Consider the following 18,919-nt stretch of genomic DNA (forward strand, 5'->3'; position numbering starts at 1 on the left):
TATCAGCTTGCATATCTCAGCAGCCAGAGGTTTGACTGCTAAAGTTATGAGGAGTGTTCCCTGTAATTCAGATAACATTTACTAATCACCCAGGGAAATACACCCAACGATTAAGAACGGTAGTATTTTAAAGCATTGAGGACTAAGGATCCTTACGTTGTCTATAGAAGTTTGAATATAGATTGCGGTCTAAAATACTATAATTTCTCTGAACTATGGTCTAGACATAAAGCTACACACTGGCCTTTTCTCAGTCTTAAAATCTTTTAAAATATAGCAAGTTGTTTCATCTGTTATGAATTAATAAAATGCACTAGGACAGAAACAATTAGCTATCTGTTAAAATAGATATTTTCGGTCAGTTCTTGTTACAGTTTGCTTTTTCACAGACACCGATAGGTCTTTTGGCGGCGATGGGATAGGAAATGGCTAGGAGTGGGATGGAGGCGGCCGTAGCCTTTAACGTTCAGCCCCAGCATTTGTCTGGAGTGAAAATGAGAAACCACGAGAAAACCATCTAAAGGGCTGCCGGCAGCGGTGTTCAAACTCACTATCTCCTGAATGAAAGCTCACAGCTGCGCGATCGTAACAGCATGGCCAACTCGCTCGGTTTATTCGGGAGTAATGACTGGTATGTTGTTGAAAGCCTCCATCATAGTTGTAGGAAATTATGTAGTAATTTACCTCAACATTTCTGTAAGAAACAGAGGCATATGATGATCGCTCTCTTCATTAGCCTTGTCTGTTAGGTCATCAGCCCGGAGCCTGGCTGGATCTTCACATAGTGCCACCAAAGGGTACAGGGAACCGCAAAAGCAGATTGCGGCGCTATGAGGTGTACAAGGCATAAGTGAGGTTATATGCCCTTGCTTTCCTCACTGGACCAGAAACTACTGTTGCAGCACAAGCCCTATGAGCAGTACCCTCCTTAACATACACTAGTCATGTTTTGAAGATCATTATACACCGGGCGAGTTGGCCGTCGGATATGGGTGCGCGGCCTTGAGCTTGCATCTTGGAGATAGTGGGTTCGAATACCATTATCGGCAGCCCTGAAGATGGTTTTCCGTGGTTTCCCATTTTCACACCAGGCAAATGTTGAGGCTGTACCTTGAGGCCACGGCCGCTTCCTTCCCTCTCCTAGGCCTTCCCTATCCCATCGTCGCCATAAGACCTATGTGTCAGTGCAACGTACAGCAAATTTAAAAAAATCATTACTCGGCACTACCCATACCTCAGCAGCTTCCATACTCTCCTAGCAATAAATGGACCGAGACTTCCTTGTAAGCAACATTTTGCTGCACCTGCGTCGAGGAACCAATACAAAAATATTGCATCCATCAAGATATTGCAACGGTAGACTCCCAAGTGTATTCAGATATGTCATTGGTCTTGAAGCGCGTTATTTTCTTTGGGTTGGACCAGACCGATTGCGATGATCAATTTACATTAGAACAGCACTGTCGTTACATAGGCTGTCCATAGCATAGCAAAATGACTCTGAACAGGAAACCGGCAGTTTCCTTGTTTAACTAATAAAATATGATAGCATGCACGTTTATATGTAGACTAGCAATACCCGCGACTCTGCCCGCATTGAAATCAGAATTAGGAATTAGATTTGAACTCTAAATACAGGTAGCTTAGTCGGAAGAGTACAAGTGTTTCGCCCCAGTGCGGCTTGGTCTCTGCTGTTGAAAACCGCACCTCTGAGACACTGACCGGTGTTGTGTAAATTACTTGAAGGTACACTTTTCTCAAACAATTCAACCTTGTTGTGGGCATCCACAGGATTTGTATCTACATGGTACGCGAATTATATTTTGATAATTAAAATTATGTCTGATAAAATAGAGTGTGCGAGAAACATACAATAACCATGCGCTCATTCTGTTCTTGAGCGACTAATACATGCCTGTGCCATCTTCGATTTACAAGAAGAATTTCTTCAGTATAATCGAGGTTTGGGGGCTACATACGCGATACCTGCACAGTTGAAGGTACCTCAGCCGAGGAGAACCACTCAAATGAGTTATACAGAGCTTGTTTGAGAGATCATAAATCTTGAGACTCATTGCGCTGAAGCAATAACATTTACACTTGCCAGGAATGGCTGAAGACTAAATAGGATGTATTGGGTTCTAAGTAAAAATAGAAGAAATGTTTGCTCTATGCAGGGGGCTTGGAACGTCTTAGTCAAGAGCCCCGTGCTCTTAGTTTGTGAATGTCTGTTAACCTGTGTTATTCTGGTGTGTCTACTTTTGGGTTAAATTAATTTACCTATCTGTTGTATACCAACCATCCCACCTATCACCAGGACTTGAAGTGAGAATGCATGAGAACTATTTGAAGGATGGCAATGAGCAGTGTTCTAAGCCACTTCTCATTCTAGATGGTTGCTTGACACAGAGTTTCAGACCCTCAAATCAGTCTTACATCTTTAGCAGAGTCGATATTTTTAGCCAGACCAGCCGGATGTGAATCTATTATGCTAACACTGCGACCTCGACGAAATGCGGAAAACTGCATTCAGCGGTATTCTTAAGTCAGCTCTTCACAAGGGGAATGCTAAGTTCAGCGGCAGCCTGTAATATAGGGTAAGGGAGGGCTCTTGGCAGGTGTTCAGTTCTGTAGCATCGAAAACTCAAATTGGCGTTGTCTTGCCGATAAACACCCGTAGGATATACCAGTCGATGTATTTAGTTTAAACACTATTGTTACCCAGACTTGAGCCCTCCCAATTCTGATTGCGAGCAGCCACCATTGACTATGCTGTGCATTTCGAAACTATGTATCGCTTCGGTTTGAAGGCAGGTAAAGTCGTCCAACATTGTTGGTCTTTGTATATGCTAATCCTACGGAATACTTGTCCAGTGGGATATTTAGTCTAATGCTCATTTGTCCAATGTGATGTTTCGCCCAACATGTACTTCGTAGAGCAAGGAATACGGTAGAATGCAGACAAGTACGAATGATTTTCTAGACCGCTCGACGGTTTTGCTACACAATTTGCATAGGTATTTGGGATACGACTTGTAACACCTACCCTCTATGCAACTCTCCCTACGCAGCAATAGAGTAAGCAGGGTACATAATACTACAGTAGTTTGCATTCTACAGTGCATGGAAGTCCTGGCACTAATAATTTCGTCCAACCCGAGTTATGTAGTCTATTCATTGAAAATGTAAGACTAATTGTGGGGTCGGTGGATCATTCATGCTCGAATTGGTACTCGGCTGGTGAATTAGGATCGGATTTCGCCACGCGCAGATTCTGTTGAAAATCCCACTCGCAGTCGCTGCGATTCGAACCCGGTACACTGTGAACCTGGAGGCTAGACTACTGAACTAACATCCCTGTTTCTGCTTCTGAGTCAACAGTTGAACGTAAACGACTAATTTATCGTTATATATGTAAAGAGTCCGTTATTTAATATGAAGTCTCCAAATTTTTGTAAAAGTTTTTCCGTGCTAGGGATCCATTTTCACCACATTCTTGAATCTTATGCAGTAATGCTGACAGCTTCCCTTGCTTAGCTGTGCGCAGACATAAAAGCATTATCTGATGCTTTCATCCGAAACTGTTCTAACTAAACAAATTCTAAGGGCAAGTTAACCTCCTTTATATAGCAAAGGCCTGTCACGTGTAAAATTCAGAAGACACCGATCTATAATAAACAAAATACTCACCCTGTATCTAGTAAATGTGTAGCTGTGCAGCAATAAATCACCTAACCATGTTTTACAAGGTGTTTCCTGCTTAAGTTTCACATTGTCTAGCTTATCCTTGGTTCTAAGTGCACGCACAGATGCTAAATGGCCTATCAAATTACTTACGGAATTAGACTAGGTCGTAAATGATTACTTGCAATTGGTCTGTAAGAAATTACAAAACTGTCTTATTTGCTGTCCATTCATAAGCATCGCTTTCGTGAAGCTACATTAGTAGGACTAGCGGAGACGTTCCGTAGTACGAAAACTCTCGAACTATTGCAATGTATTTTGGCGACTCCATGTAAATGCTGTTTTAGTACACCATAAATGATTTTCCTACGTGATGTGCTGAGAGAAACTTCGTCTATTTTGACACATCTGCATATTTTACGAAGACTAATTCATCGATTTATTTACTTACGGTTGCGATTTTCTAAAGTGGTTTGGTTGTAAAGGAGAACGTTCCGTTTATATGCAGCAGATTGGAACGTAACTAGAATGAACCATATAGTAATATGCACATGCATCTCAACAAGTAGGAAAAAAATGAATCTGAATCTATCCTGAAATTATCAATCGGGGACCTTAATGAACAGAATTCGGTAGTGCAAAGTGAACTTCTGTTACCATACCATTCAGTATACTTTCAATTATGGCAATTTGAATTTTATATTAAACAGTTTAGTTTCCTAGCGATTCAGTATAAGTAAAAAATGAGATCGAACGAAAGTTGAAGCTTTCTTCATTATCTCGTAGTCACGAAAAACGTCGATGTTTGATCTTTGGGCTTTCCCAAATCTAGGGAAAGTCTCACAAAGATACTCATCCCATAATTCGACGTGTGCAAACAGTCTGCGAATTTGTAGTCCAGAAAGGCGCCTGCCAACCCGTCCGTCAAGTAAGCGCTTCATATTCTCGATCAACGACAATAATAAAACAGGATATCCCTGAGGATTAATTGCCCTGGGCACAGCATCCATTATGTTTTTTTAGGATTTGGAGGAAGCCTTTGCTTAACGTTGTCTAGCAGACACAGCTTCCTCTGTTCTGTTGTTGGCCTTAATGTCATTTGACTTTGCAGGTTCGTTGTTAGATTCTGGACAAAATAACAGAATCCAGAATGTGGGTCAAGAATTAAATACCGGTAATGACTTGGAGGGTGGGAATAGGCAGTTCGAAATGTTTACACTTTTCAAAAAAATTGAGTGATTTGATAGTATCTGATGTTCTTTCAAGAGCAAAACATGTTACATTTTTGTTTCTTTTTCAGATATAATCTATTATCATACGTTTTATTTTTCAGGTTATTTATTTATTTCATAAAAGATAAAACTAGAGAATGATATTTTTGCTTCATAAATTTCAAATTGTCATATTTGCCATGTTATTCTCCTTTTCTATGCTGGGGCTGTACCTTAAGGCCACGGCCGCTTCCTTCCAGCTCCTAGGCCATTCCTATCCCATCGTCGCCATAAGACCTATCTGTGTCGGCGCGACGTAAAGCCCCTAGCAAAAATATTCTCCTTTTCTTTAACTCTTCAGGTACGTAAGTAAATAGTTGTAGACAATGGTTTTCACTCACTGTAGTTATTGAGTTTTGTAAATAGGAGCATAAGAGGGTAAAAAGAAAGAACAAAAAAGCCCTATCCAACTATCCTCATAAAATTGATTGGCTTTTAGCCCATTCCTCTTATCATTGCTGAAAACTGTTCTGTGTTGGTGTGAAGTGAGAAAGGTAGAATAAAATAACGATTTTCTCATACACAGTTGTGTAAGTTTGAGTATCTTTTTTTGTCTAGTTGCTTTACGTCGCACCGACACAGATAGGTCTTATCGCGACGATGGGATAGGAAAGGCCTAGGAGTTGGAAGGAAGCGGCCGTGGCCTTAAGGTACAGCCGCAGCATTTGCCTGGTGTGAAAATGGGAAACCACGGAAAACCATCTTCAGGGCTGCCGACAGTGCGATTCGAACCCACTATCTCCCGGATGCAAGCTCACAGCCGCGTGCCCCTGACCTCACGGCCAACTCGCCCGGTTTGAGTATCTTTAGAGTCTCTGATGATACTGTAGATTTGTTTCTTCCTTGAAACAATAACCACTCCATTACAATCGGTTATCTTTGAATGAAATGAAATGAAATGAAAATAAATCCCAATATACTCTAATCAAATTTTTAACCAGACATCTTCCTTTTCCTCCCAAGGGTGGTGTGGGACATTTGCAGGATTGACTATATAATTTAATTCTAGAGGCTTGAATTTTCTAGTGACATTTTTTGAAAGACTTCAGAATGTTTTCCACTCTTTAAACCTTGCTACACTGTTTATTTACAGTCCCATGACTTCCAGTACGTCACATGTAGGACAGTCTGAGACTGTTCTGCCATATTGTCCTGAAGATGATTGTATTGGATTAGATATTCCAAGAAATATTCAGTTTAGTCTTCCTTTCCTCTTTAAATAGATCTCCATCATAATCTGCTTGATATGGGTGATTTACATGTTCAAATCTCTCATTTTAACAGAAAAGAATTAATGTGTTGCATTTTCCCACTTGGTTGTAATTTCTCTGAATTTGATGTAATTTGGGCAACTGGAAGGCTGTATTGGTATTGTAATTCATATTTTCTTAAAGCAGTTAACATACTTTTGTTTTGCTCCTTCCATAGTGGCTTTCAGTTCGAAGTTTCCAGGTTTGATTCCTGCTCTGGCTGTTGATTTCAGCTGCATTTATTACACTCCTCTGGCTCAGGGAGTGGTTGTTAGGTTCTCAATATACACTTCTGCTGAGACACCTAACACACTATACTGCCACTCACTACAGAAATACTCTACGGTAAACATATCCCTCCACGTAGGGTTGGCACCAGGAAGGGTATCTAGCGGTGAAACTGTGCCCAATCCACTTATAATACTGACCCCAAGGTAACTGGGAAAGGACCAGGTGGTGATAGTGCTTAATGTATGCTGTTGAATTTTTAGGTAGAAGTTTAAACCGAATGGTATGCTGGATTTTCATCATTGATATTTTTTGCTGATAACATGTTAAGAAATTTAAGTCTAATGTTCTTTGCTTTCAGCCGTATGGTAAGCCCCGAAGTACCCACTGGAGGTGGCTTCTCGCATCAGCGCACAGAATCTCTAGACTCGATGAGCTCTGGCCACAGTTCAGGCTCAGGGGAGTTCTACCCCAACAGACGGCGGATTGTTGTCAAGCCTTTGGATGAACCTGAAGAAGAAGTGCCTAGTTATATGAGGTTTGTCAAATTTATCTTCAGAAACAATTTATAGATAATGGAAAGGAACACTTACAAGGATGAATACAATGATGGGTCAGTGTGGGGAAAAGAGAGCAATAGAAAAAGACTTACATTGAAACACAAAAAAAGAACTACGATCCCTGCTGCCATCTTCAAATAGATACGCTCTGAAAATGCCAATGTTACGATGTGGAGATAATCCTTGACTGTGTTTGGATGTCCTTACCTCCTCTTATTGCTCCCTCTTCCCACACTGTTCTTCCCCTGTGTTTGTCCTATTCAATATGTGTTCCTTTCCATGTTTCTCTCTCTCTATATGTGACTTAAATTTAATCTTGTTTGTTCCTTTCCAATACTTGCAGATAATGGTAAGGTGTTTCTTGGGTGTGATTTTTTTTTTTTCTTCAGATGTAGCAGGAAACAAAGCTTTTCTCTTCATACATTTCTAGACGTTAGACAGTTGACACAAAATTTAACTGTCAAGTTTTACTGAAAAGTTTCTGCCCCCTTAAGGCATAATTTATTTTTTAAATTGCAATCATTGTTCTTACAAGTTGCTTTACTTCACACAGACACAGATCTTACGGCGATGATGGGACGGGGAAGGGTTAGGAGTGGGAAGAAAGCGGCCGTGACCTTAAGGTACAGCCCCAGCATTTGCCTGGTGTGAAAATGGAAAACCACAGAAAACCATCTTCGGGGCTGCCAACGGTGGGGTTCGAACCCACTATCTGCTGAATATTAGATACTGGCTGCATTTAAGTGACTGCAGCTATCTAGCTTGGTAAATTGCAATTAAGTGGGGATTAAGGGTACGAATCTGCAACATTGACATTGTGATGCAGTAGGTGAGCCCCAGGATGTGGCTTATAAATTTATTGCCGGGCCGAATGGCTCAAGACGGTTGATACGCTGGCCTTCTGACCCCAACTTTGCAGGTTCAATCCTGGCTCATTCTGGTATTTGAGGGTGCTCAAATTAGTCTTGTATTGATAGATTTACCGATACATAAGAAAACTCGTGCAGGGAAAAATTCCAGCACCTCATTGTCTCAAACCATCAAAAGTAGTTGGTGTGACTTAAAACCAATATTATTATTATAAATAATAATAATAATATATTTATCAGTGGACTTGGTGGGTCGGGGTGTGATAAGCTCATTGGCTTAGCCACTGGCTTCTCACCTGGAAGGCTATAAGGTTTGAATCCCGGTTGATTCTGGGTCGAGATTTTCATCTCAGGAATCGCGTGACGTCAGGAAGGGCATCTGGTCTTAAACTCCTGGCCAAAACCAAAATGAACCTAGTTGGCTCCAGCGACCCCAGAAATAACTGGGATAAGCTGAAGAAAGTTATCAGTGGACTTCGATTATGCAAGTTTGCCAACAGCTGCAGAGAAAACTATAAGTTATTATAATAACCTAATGCTAAAAGTTTTCCATTTACTTATTTATCCACCAGTGTAGCTCAGATAGCAAAAACTTTTTCAACGTACAGAGATAAGAAACATGAAGGTCAGTGCTTTGATCCTAACATCAGCAACTTTCAGAAGCCATCCTGAGTTTTATTTCTTGTTCTTTCCTCATTCTCCATGGCTTTGACATTTACTAGTTGTTAAATATGATGAAAACACAATTTTTCATCATAATCCCTTCTCTACTTCAATTTTGTTTTCCATCTTTCCAATCATCACTATTACACTAAATTTCTTTTTGATACCACAGCTTCGCTTTGTGTCTCAGATTTAATGTAAGAGTTGAAATACCATTACCACTGCCTTTGTAATATTATCCCTGGCTTTCCCTATTCCCTAGTGTTTCTGGTGATGAGGGTCGCCCAAAAGCGGGGGCAAGGTGGACATGTGTTTGGGGTGAGGGCCTTGGTTTCAAGGGGCCTGGGAGTTTGATAGATTATATTAGTGGAAGCCCAATGAGAAGAATACCAGCTAAAATCATTTGCATACAGTATTTAACCTAATATTTCATGACAAGTCTCTTAATCACTATTTTACAACTAGTGAGCCTGCCTCTTACCTTGAGGCCTCAGGTTCAGTTCCTGGCCAGTTAAGATTTTTACCAGGATCAAAGGGCTGGTTTGAGTTACTTGTCCTATGTGATTACAATTGAGGAGGTATCTGACAGTAAGAAAGAGGCCCCGATCTACAAAGACAAGAATATGACAGAGTATTAATCGAAATGACCACAAGGCACTTCATAATTTGTAGGCCTTTGGGCTTAGCAGTGGTGGCTTGGTAAGGCCAAGGTCCCTTAGGGCTCTGACAATTTAAATTCAGATGACTACCAGATCAGCTGTTTTGTTCAGCCAATATTGCATTGAGCTTTAATCATTCTGTTCCTGAGGAAGGGCAGTGTGACTTGGCAACTGTCTAAGTGAAAAAAAATTGGGATGCTATGGATATTGAATATATCGGGGTAGAGAAGGCCTCCGCGATGCCATAACAGTGAATCTGGGCGGAACGAGTCGGGCTGGCTCCACAGAGGGCGAATTGCCGAGTTCCACTCCCCACCCTTCCGCCACTATGGACAACTCATCGGAGACAAGATGGACTGGCATTGCTGCTAACTCATTTCCCGCCAGAAATGACGAGAATCGCTTACAGAGACCCTTCCATTTCCAGGGTATTCCACAGGGTTCTATTGCCTGATGGATCTCGAAGGGTCGGTCTGCTTATATAAAAAGGCAGCGGACAAGTGAGACAGGTCAGTGCGAGTACAGTCAGTCAGCAGTCGAGAGCAACCATTTCAGTGAACTGAATATGCCACCAGTTGAGTGGAGAGAGTGGTCAACAAGACAGTGCTGTGAGGTGTGTACCGCTGAATATTGGATCAGCGTGCTACAGAGTTGACGGAAATCTGCAAGTGGACAACGAGGGATTACAATGCAGAAGATTGTCTGCAGTGGAAGTGGGAACTGTGTCTCATGCAGACTTAAGACTGTTGTGTGCATACTTAAATTCCAAACAGTGCGGCCACTTAAAGTGTACGGCAAGCTTATTCTTGAACTGCTCTAGATACAAATAAGTGTGCAGTGCGTCTGTACATGAACTGTGTAGCATAACTGTTTTAGCCTGTAAGTATTAGAATGTAATACTAGTGTGGTTGGACAGTGAGAACAGAGTGAATGCTAACATGTGTAGCTGTGTACGTATGTGCAAGTGGTTATTAGAATTAATAAATTTTAGTATAGAAGCTACCAGTAGAGTATTTATCTACTACCCCTCCAACTCATTACTTTATAATAACTGTATCAGTATGCCATTAGATGTGAATCCTTCTTTCAAAATATGCTATGGAACATTGGAAAATACTCAGGATACTTTATTCAGTACCGGGCTGAGTGGCTCAGACAGTTGAGGCGCTGGCCTTCTGACCCCAACTTGGTAGGTTCGATTCTGGTTCAGTCCGGTGGTATTCCAAGGTGCTCACGTACATCAGCCTCATGTTGGTAGATTTACTGGCATGTAAAAACTCCTGTGGGACTAAATTCCGGCACCTCGACATCTCCAAAAAGCGCAGAAGTAGTTAGTGGGATGTAAAGCAAATACATTATTCAGTTCTTATTTGACATGAATAATAATTTTCATATTTTACTTGTTCTGAATAGTGCATGACATTGTATTTTTAATAAGAAAACTAGATATCCTTATGTCTGTACCCATTATTGTATAAATTTTATTTGGTACTTTGTGATTAAATTGAGGAAGAGGGGGACCCACTATCTTGATCTATTAATGTAGGTGTTGTGGTGATAACACTATTTTGATGAATGTCAGTTTTATTTTAGCTTGCTAACTTGTTAATTGACAGCTAGGTCAAATACAGCCTTCTGGATCTAACAGAGATTAATTTTCATCACCAATCTCTACTTCAGTTTATTCTTTTAAGATTAGAAACCAGGTCCTTTGGTATTGTCTGGAGAGTGATTTTCCTTCAGGCTCCTAGAAAGCAGAGTGGCCTATGTCACTGGCTTCTCAAAAAATACGCTGCAGTTATTCTTGGTCAAAACATGCAAAATTTTTGAAGAGTCTTGTCCCTGTGACTTGGGGTTTGCCTTAAACTGGAGGTCTCATTGCTGTGATCAAAATATCAGCAGCCGCATAAACGTACAAGTTAGTTTGCTTGTTAGCTTTGCTTCAACGCCATACTTTATATACAAGCACAATTGTAGAGTTCAATAAACATGACAGCAGTAGATATGTTTGGCGTGATAGGGGAATTTTGGTAGTTTTTCATTGAGAGAATCCATTTCTAACCATTCACAGCTATATGCAGTAATGTTTTGTAAAAGAGTTTCCTGAGTAAGGTTTGTGGATGTAGGACATAAAATTGTAGTTCACCAAGAAGCACTGTTAACCTCTTTCCTCGTTAAAATTCGAAAACATTTCTGCATTAGACTTCCCCCTTTCGGAGCAAGAAATCTATAGAAGCTATTGGTTTAAGATGCTTGTTTCAGAGTAAAATAAAGCACTTTTTGTTTAAAACATGAAATATGTGTGAAACTGGTTAGCTATTTTAATGAATACAATTGTGTGATGTATTATTTCACGAGAGCACATCACATTAGCTTGTAAAGGCTGCAGTTGGAAATATCATTCTGGTCTAATGTAGCCAGCCAATTGTTTCAGTAAGTAACCAGCTCACTCAGAGTATTGAAAGTATTTGTTTCAAAATATGGACGAGAATGGGTAGCCGTTAAATATTCTTTAAAATTATTTGAAGGAACAGGCAAGGAAAAGCTGAAAGCATCAAACTAAAGTACCATTTTCCTAGCCATTATACAGTATGACAAATTAGCAAATTTTGGAGTTCTTGCGGGTTACTGGAAATACATTTCTCATACCCAGCTGTGTTATTTCGGAATCTGTGAAGAAATGAAAATACTCATCCACACACAAATTGGCTACTGCAGAAGATTGTTCTTTCAAATTTTTCTTGTTTGAAATAGCATGAACATAATACACTAGTGGTAGGATTTCTAGTATCTCTTTGGACAACAGCTTTCCAAAGTTTATGAACATCATCATGTTTTGAGAACGTATAAAATTATGTACTTCTTTGCTGACCAATTTGTGTGTGCTTAAGTATAAATTTTATGTATTAAAAGAAGAAAAGAAAAAAAAAAAAAAAGAGAACTTGCTAGCTACAAAAAGTCAATGAAACAGTTATATCCCAAATCAACATTCACAGTGAACAAATTCTTTCCAAATTCATATTTATGCTCTGAGATAGTCTGGATGTCTCGGTAATATTTTGGCAGGTCAAAAAAATATAGGAGAAAATGCTGCAGTCGTGCTTGACTATTGGGAAGTTTGATGTTGCCATTAGAGCATTTACCTTGTTTAGTTTCTGGTTTGGTGATGTGATTACTTTGACTGCTGTGGAGCAGGAAAATGAGCCAAGGAGATTTGCAAGAAGAGATGTATTCTTCTTAACAGTATTTCCCTGGATTGAGCCAGTTAGCTTCATGGTATGGCTCTTGCAGTTGTAAGCTTACGTTCGGTAGGAGGTTGGTTGGAATCCCACTGAAGGTTTTCAGTTTCCCATTTCCACACCAGTGAACTGCTGGAGCTGTATTTTAGTTAAGGCCTTGGCCACTTTTCCCCCTTCCTTCCCATTCCCACCTTTCCTTGTCCCAGCAGCAGTAAAAACCTGTGTGTTTGTATGATATTAAACCAGTAAGAAAGGAAAACATTTCTCAAGTTTTCTCAAGTCCAGATTCTAATTTTTTGAGAGTAAGATCTCATTATTTGACACAAAACAATAACAGAAAAATATTTTAAAAGGCTCATAACTAATTGTTTGAAGGAAGGAGAAAATACCAGATCATGACAAATTATACTGCTGGCTGTTCCTTTACTATGTCACTTTTTCAACATTACACATCGCCTGACTGAGTGGCTCAGACGGTTGAGGCGCTGGCCTACTGACCCCAACTTGGCAGGTTCGATCCTGGCTCAGTCCGGTGATATTTGAAGGTGCTCAAATATGTCAGCCTTGTGTCGGTAGATTTACTGGCACGTAAAAGAACTCCTGTGGGACAAAATTCTGGCACCTCGGGGTCTCCAAAAACTGTAAAAGTAGTTAGTGGGACGTAAAGCAAGTAGCATTATTATTAACATTACACATCTGTGGAACTTTAAAATGGTTGTTTTCCTTGGATATGTGCAGATTAGATCTGTTTACACTGAGTTTTCTTCTATTTTTGCATTGATTACCTTCTGGCCAATTCATCATTTCCCCTTATCCAGCTCCTGCTGGGTCAGGGTATTTATGGCACTTCTCCATCTTCCTCTTTCCTTCCATTCTTCTTCCATGATCTTGTCCCAGTCTAAATTTCGTCGTCTTACGCCGCTCTTCACTGATTCAATCCACCTTGTTCTAGATCTTCCTCTTGCTCTCTTGCCCTCCTACTTTGCCTCCAGCGCCTGTCTTGGAATTCTATTCTCTTCCATCCTCTTTAAATGTCCAGACCACCTTAGTTTATTCTCTTCAACTCTGTCACTTAGCTATCCTATCCCAACTTCCTTCATAACATCTTCATTTCTCACTCTTTCCTTTTCATTCCTGTCACACTTCTTAGGAATTTCATCTCACTGGCCTGAATTCCACTCTCTTGCCTGCTCGTCAAAGTTCAAGTCTCAGTTGCATAAGTCAGTATGGGTACATAATACATTTTGTACATTATTTCTTTACTTTTCAGTTACAGCAATAAAAACACACTCTGCAAGATCTGTATAATCACTGCAGTCTGGTTTGATGTGGCAAAAAACCTCATCTAGTGCACCAGATTTTTAAAAAAACATGTAAGATTGCGAGAGTCAGGTGGGAAAAGGATATAACACGTCTTCACTGGTTTAAGTTCAGCTTGTTAAATGCTATATGATATCTTAAATATAAATGTTTCCTGGAAAAGTTATTTACAATCCACTTAACGGTTTTTTTTTTAAAGAGCTTAAATGGTGGCTGATGCCCAGTAGAGCACTTCTGCCTAATTGCTCTCAATGAGAGAATTCAAAGATTACTTGCTAACTTATGTTAGCATCCATATGAAGTGAATAATTGTATTTCTTCAGCTCAGATCCTTAAACTGCATTTTTAATAAATTCTACTGGCTTGCCTTATCCTGGGGCACAATGTCACATTGTATGGATGTCACGTGTTCTCGTTTACAATGCGCCGACCCCATGGGACCAGTTGGTCATTTTTCTGTTCTCAGGGTGTAGGTCCATTCCTGGCTGAAGGTATTTAAATATGACAACCCCATATTATTGGCTTCAAGCATGTAAAAAAAATCCAATAAAACAAAATTTTCATACTCAGACTTCTCTTAAAACCTATAGCAATTGAAGATATTTAAAACAAATGATGGCAGTCTTTTACAATGTGTCAAGAACTTGGACTTACAAGGAAACCCTTCCATCTGTTAATCTCCGATCTCATTGAGATTTGGTATGATGACTTCAGTTGGAATGTTTTATTCAGCCGTGTCAAAATTAGATGTTTAGTCGAATATTTAGCACCTGTTTTGGGGCTTCAAAGTTTGCTCATTTAAGCACCGCATAGACAGGAGTAGCAGCGTGAAGCGCGCGCGCGCACATTGCTTCCCTAACCTCGGCAATCGCTGCCACTCCACGAGGCAAATGGGATGAGAGGTAAATGCTGGGGCTGTACCTTAAGGCGAGGGCCGCTTCCTTCCCAATCATAACATTTTCCTATCGTTGCATTGCAGAAAACCTTCGATATGTTAATGGGATGTTAATCCACCATGAAAAAGTTTTCTATGGCAATAATAGTTGTTTTATGTACAAGAGACCGCACGGTCCCATTCTCCGCATAATGCCAGTAACTGCCAAAGCTAGGGAAGTAATGTGTGTGTGCAAGAAAGGAGTGAGAACAAGACACATGAACTGGCCAACCGCTCCGCCGCTACTCCTGTCTATGCGGTGCTTAAATGAGCAAACTCTTGACACTCCAAAATAGGAACTAAATATACGACTGAACATCTAATTTTGATATGGCTGAATAAAACATTCCTGCTAAGTTGTACCAAATCTCAATCAGATTGGAGATCATTAGATGGAAGGCTTTCCTTGTTAGCATACTTCACACACATGTAAACTTTTGTAAACTTAATTCAGTTTTGAAATGAGCTGGTCTACAATTATATAGACAATATGTAAACTCTAAATTATACAGATATTTCCTTCCAGGATTTGGATTTATGTTGCTCTTTACTAGTGGTATGAATAGGAGTTTTAAAAGGAATAATCCATTGTTCTAATTAGCCATTTAACAATTAACTAAATTCTATTGTAACAAAAGTTTTATGGAATGATTTTGGAAGCATTTTGAAACATGTAGGTCAAATAGACTGGTGGAAAAAATATCCAAACACCATGAAATAAGGAATGTAGAATACAGATATTGTGGAAATATATATTTGTAGAGGTAACATATTTAATTGATTAGTATAAGACTGCACGAGAAAAGAAAAGTTCAGAAATGTAAAGCGGCTGGAATTAACAAGATTTCGGGGGATATGCTGAAGACAATGGGTTGGGATATAGTATCAATCTGAAGTACTTACTTGATTATAGTTTGCAAGAAGGAGCTATAGCAAACGAATGGAGAGTTGCTATAGTAGCCCCTGTGTATAAAGGAAACGGTGATGGACATATGAAAATTACAGGCCAGTCAGTTTGACATTCATTGCGTGCAAGCTTTGGGAAAGCATTCTTACTAATTATATTAGACATGTTTGCAAAATTAATTACTAGTTCGATAGAAGATAGTTCGGCTTTAGGAAAGGTTTTCCACTGAAGCTCAACTTGTTGGATTCCAACTAGTATCTTCAATTCAGGAGATCAAATGGACTGTATCGGGATTGTTCCGTCTAAATGTTTGATAGGGTGGATCATGGGAGACTGCTGGCAAAAATGAGTGCAGTTGGACTAGACAAGTGACTGAATGTGTTGCTATATTTCCACAAAATAGATCTGAGAATTAGAGTAGGCGAAGCTTTATCTGACCCTGTAATAATTAAGAGGGGAATTCCTCAAGGCAGTATTATTCGACCTTTGTTTTCTTATACCGTATATATAAATGAGTAAAGAAGTGGAATCAAGAAAGGCTTTTTGCAGATGATGTTATTCTGTACAGAGTAATAAATAAGTTACAAGATTGTGAGCAACTGCAAAATGACCTCAGTACTGTTGTGAGATGGACAGTACGCAATGGTATGGAACAGAGTTAACTCAGGTTGTGAGTTTCACAAATAGGAAGTCCTCTCGGTTTTAATTACTGCATTGAAAATGGGTGCAAGTTCTTTATGGGAATCATTGTAAGTACCTAGGTGTTAATATAAGGAAAGATCGTCATTGGGGTAATCACATAAATGGGATTGTAAATAAAGGGTACAGATCTCTGCACGTGGTTATGAGGGTGTTTAGGGGTTTAGTAAGGATGTAAAGGAGATGGCATATACGGCTCAGCTAAGACCCAAATTAGAGTATGGTTCCAGTGTATGGGACCCTCACCAGTATTACTTGATTCAAGAACTGAAAAAAACAAAGTAAAGCAGTTCTATTTGTTCTGGGTGATTTCCAACAAAAGAGTAGTGCTACAAAAATGTTGCAAAGTTTGAGCTGGGAAGGCTTGGGAGAAAGGAGGAGAGTTGCTCGATTAAGTGGGATGTTCAGATTTATCAGTGGAGTGATGGCGTGGAATGACATCAGTAGACGAATAAGTTTTAGTGTTGTCTTTAAAAGTAGGAAAGATCACAATATGAAGATAAAGTTGGAATTCAAGGGGACAAATTAGGGCAAATATTAGTTTATAGGAAGGGGAGTTAGGGATTGGAATAACTTACAAAGGGAGATGTTCAATAAATTTCAAATTTCTTCGAAATAATTTAAGGAAAGGCTTGCAATACAACAGATAGGGAATCTGCCACCTGGGCAACTGCCAACTGTGATTGCCATCACAGATATGTCATGCTGGTCCATTAATAACCCATGTAATTGCCTACAGGCATGCAAATGTGCATGCATTGTCTTATAGGTGCCGGATGTCAGTTTGTGGTATGGAGTTCCATACCTGTTGTACTTGGTTGGTCAATACAGGGACAGTTAATGCCAGTTGTGGAGGACACTGTACTTGTCGTCCGATAATGTCCCATACGTGCTCGATTGGGTACAAATCGGGGCATCGAGCAGGCCAAGGCAACATGTAAACACTCTGTAGAGCACGTTGGGTATGGAGGCATGCATTATCCTGTTGGAAAACGCCTCGGGGAATGCTGTTCATGAATGGCAACACAACAGGTTGATTCACCAGATGGACGTACACATCTGCAGTCAGGCTGCGTGGGATAATGGCAAGAGTGCTCCTGCCGTCATAGGAAATTGCTCCCCACACCAGAACTCCCGGTGTAGGACCAGTGTGTCGATGCCGCAGGCAGGTGGAATTCAGGCGCTCGCCTGACCTAACCAACACGTCCATCACTGGCACCAAGGCAGAACCGGCTTTCATCGGAAAACACAACGGACCTCCACTCCATCCTCCAGTGAGCTCTTGCTTGACACCACTGAAGTCGCAGACAGCAATGAATGGGATTAGTGATGCATTCCAAGTAAAACAGCCTGCCTGAATATTGGCGAGAAGTAGCTGGGGAGTTAGATAACATTCCTTTCTGGCATGCCATTCCTCTGGTTTATAAATTTTCTGATAACTACTGGTACGCAACACTGGCTTATCATAGTATTCCTGCTATTTGATCCCCACTCTGAGGTGCTGATCGGAATTAGCTGTGTGCACACTTAACGGAATATGCTAGAGGAGTGCTCATGGCTGTCTGCAGCTGCTTGGTCTTTCCAGCTCTGGAACTTGACACTCTTAGAATGGAAGCGTAGTACTCTCCCTTAAAAGCAAGAAAATGTTCAGTGTGTCATTTGATAGAGCATTTCATATGATGGCATTGCTTTTAACCATGACATTCCAGTTGGTTAATGTTTTATTCTGACAAGAATTGTAATTGTCATTGTAATGACCTAGGTTGGGTTCAATGTAATATTTGAACATGTCTCTTACAGCATCAGGGTAAAATGGATGGGTGGATTTCATTGAAACTTGGTATTACAATTTTACAAAAAAAAGTAGAGTAGGATATTAGCTAAAAGTTATCCAAGGCTTTTATCTGGAGGTGGGGCGATTCGGAAAAGGCCTAAAGAGTAAAGCTCGATGTCTGTTAAGATTGGTTTTACACAAAAATAGCTCAGTGAATTTTTGTTCTATACCTTCTTTCGATACCGTAAAAAAAAAAAAAAAGGTAAATATCAGTAGCAATCCTGTGTAAATCCAAGAACCAGTAACTAGCACTAGAGACTCTAAAGAGTCTCTCTGGAGATTGTTTTGGCAATGTTTTAAAAGCTTTGTACACCTGTCAGTATTTTATTAATATTAACTTGGCTTTCTTTTATACCAGAAGGAAGATATCAAATAAAGTTTAGCAACCATGAAAAGAAATATGAAACTGCAAAGGGCCCCAGACAGCAAGGTTTAGACAAGCCACTGACAGGGAGAGGCATGCTCACTTAGGTGACTCAGAACATGAGGAGTGGACGAAAATGTAATTGTGCACATGCTATGTGATAGTCCCCTCAATAACAGGTACAGTACTTGTATATGGGAAGATCAATGGTGGTCACATGTGCTGATAATCTGAATGAAAGAATATTGACTGAAATTTAATGATATTTTATTCTTTATATATTGTGATTAAAAACCATGAACTGTTATAAAACATAGAAGTAATTGGACTTTGAAGATTAATGTACCATTCTAGGAATATTATTTGAAACTAAAAATTCCCTGTTTAGCTACCTATTATTAAATAACTTCATCTTCATTTCCCGTTTCCAGCTTCCCA

General features: G+C 39.9%; 1 protein-coding gene across 1 annotated transcript in view; it reads left to right on the top strand.

The window, feature by feature from the left end:
- The window catches only part of LOC136864362 (myosin-4), a 635,412-nt gene that overhangs the window by 567,386 nt on the left and 49,107 nt on the right, over positions 1–18,919 (top strand). Inside the window, exon 6 of the mRNA XM_067141261.2 lies at positions 6,795–6,971. Coding sequence (XP_066997362.2) covers positions 6,795–6,971 — 177 coding nt within the window. The remainder of the gene's footprint in view (positions 1–6,794; positions 6,972–18,919) is intronic.

This window comes from Anabrus simplex, chromosome 2, assembly GCF_040414725.1.
Source record: "Anabrus simplex isolate iqAnaSimp1 chromosome 2, ASM4041472v1, whole genome shotgun sequence".
In the NCBI taxonomy this organism is placed as follows: domain Eukaryota; kingdom Metazoa; phylum Arthropoda; class Insecta; order Orthoptera; family Tettigoniidae; genus Anabrus; species Anabrus simplex.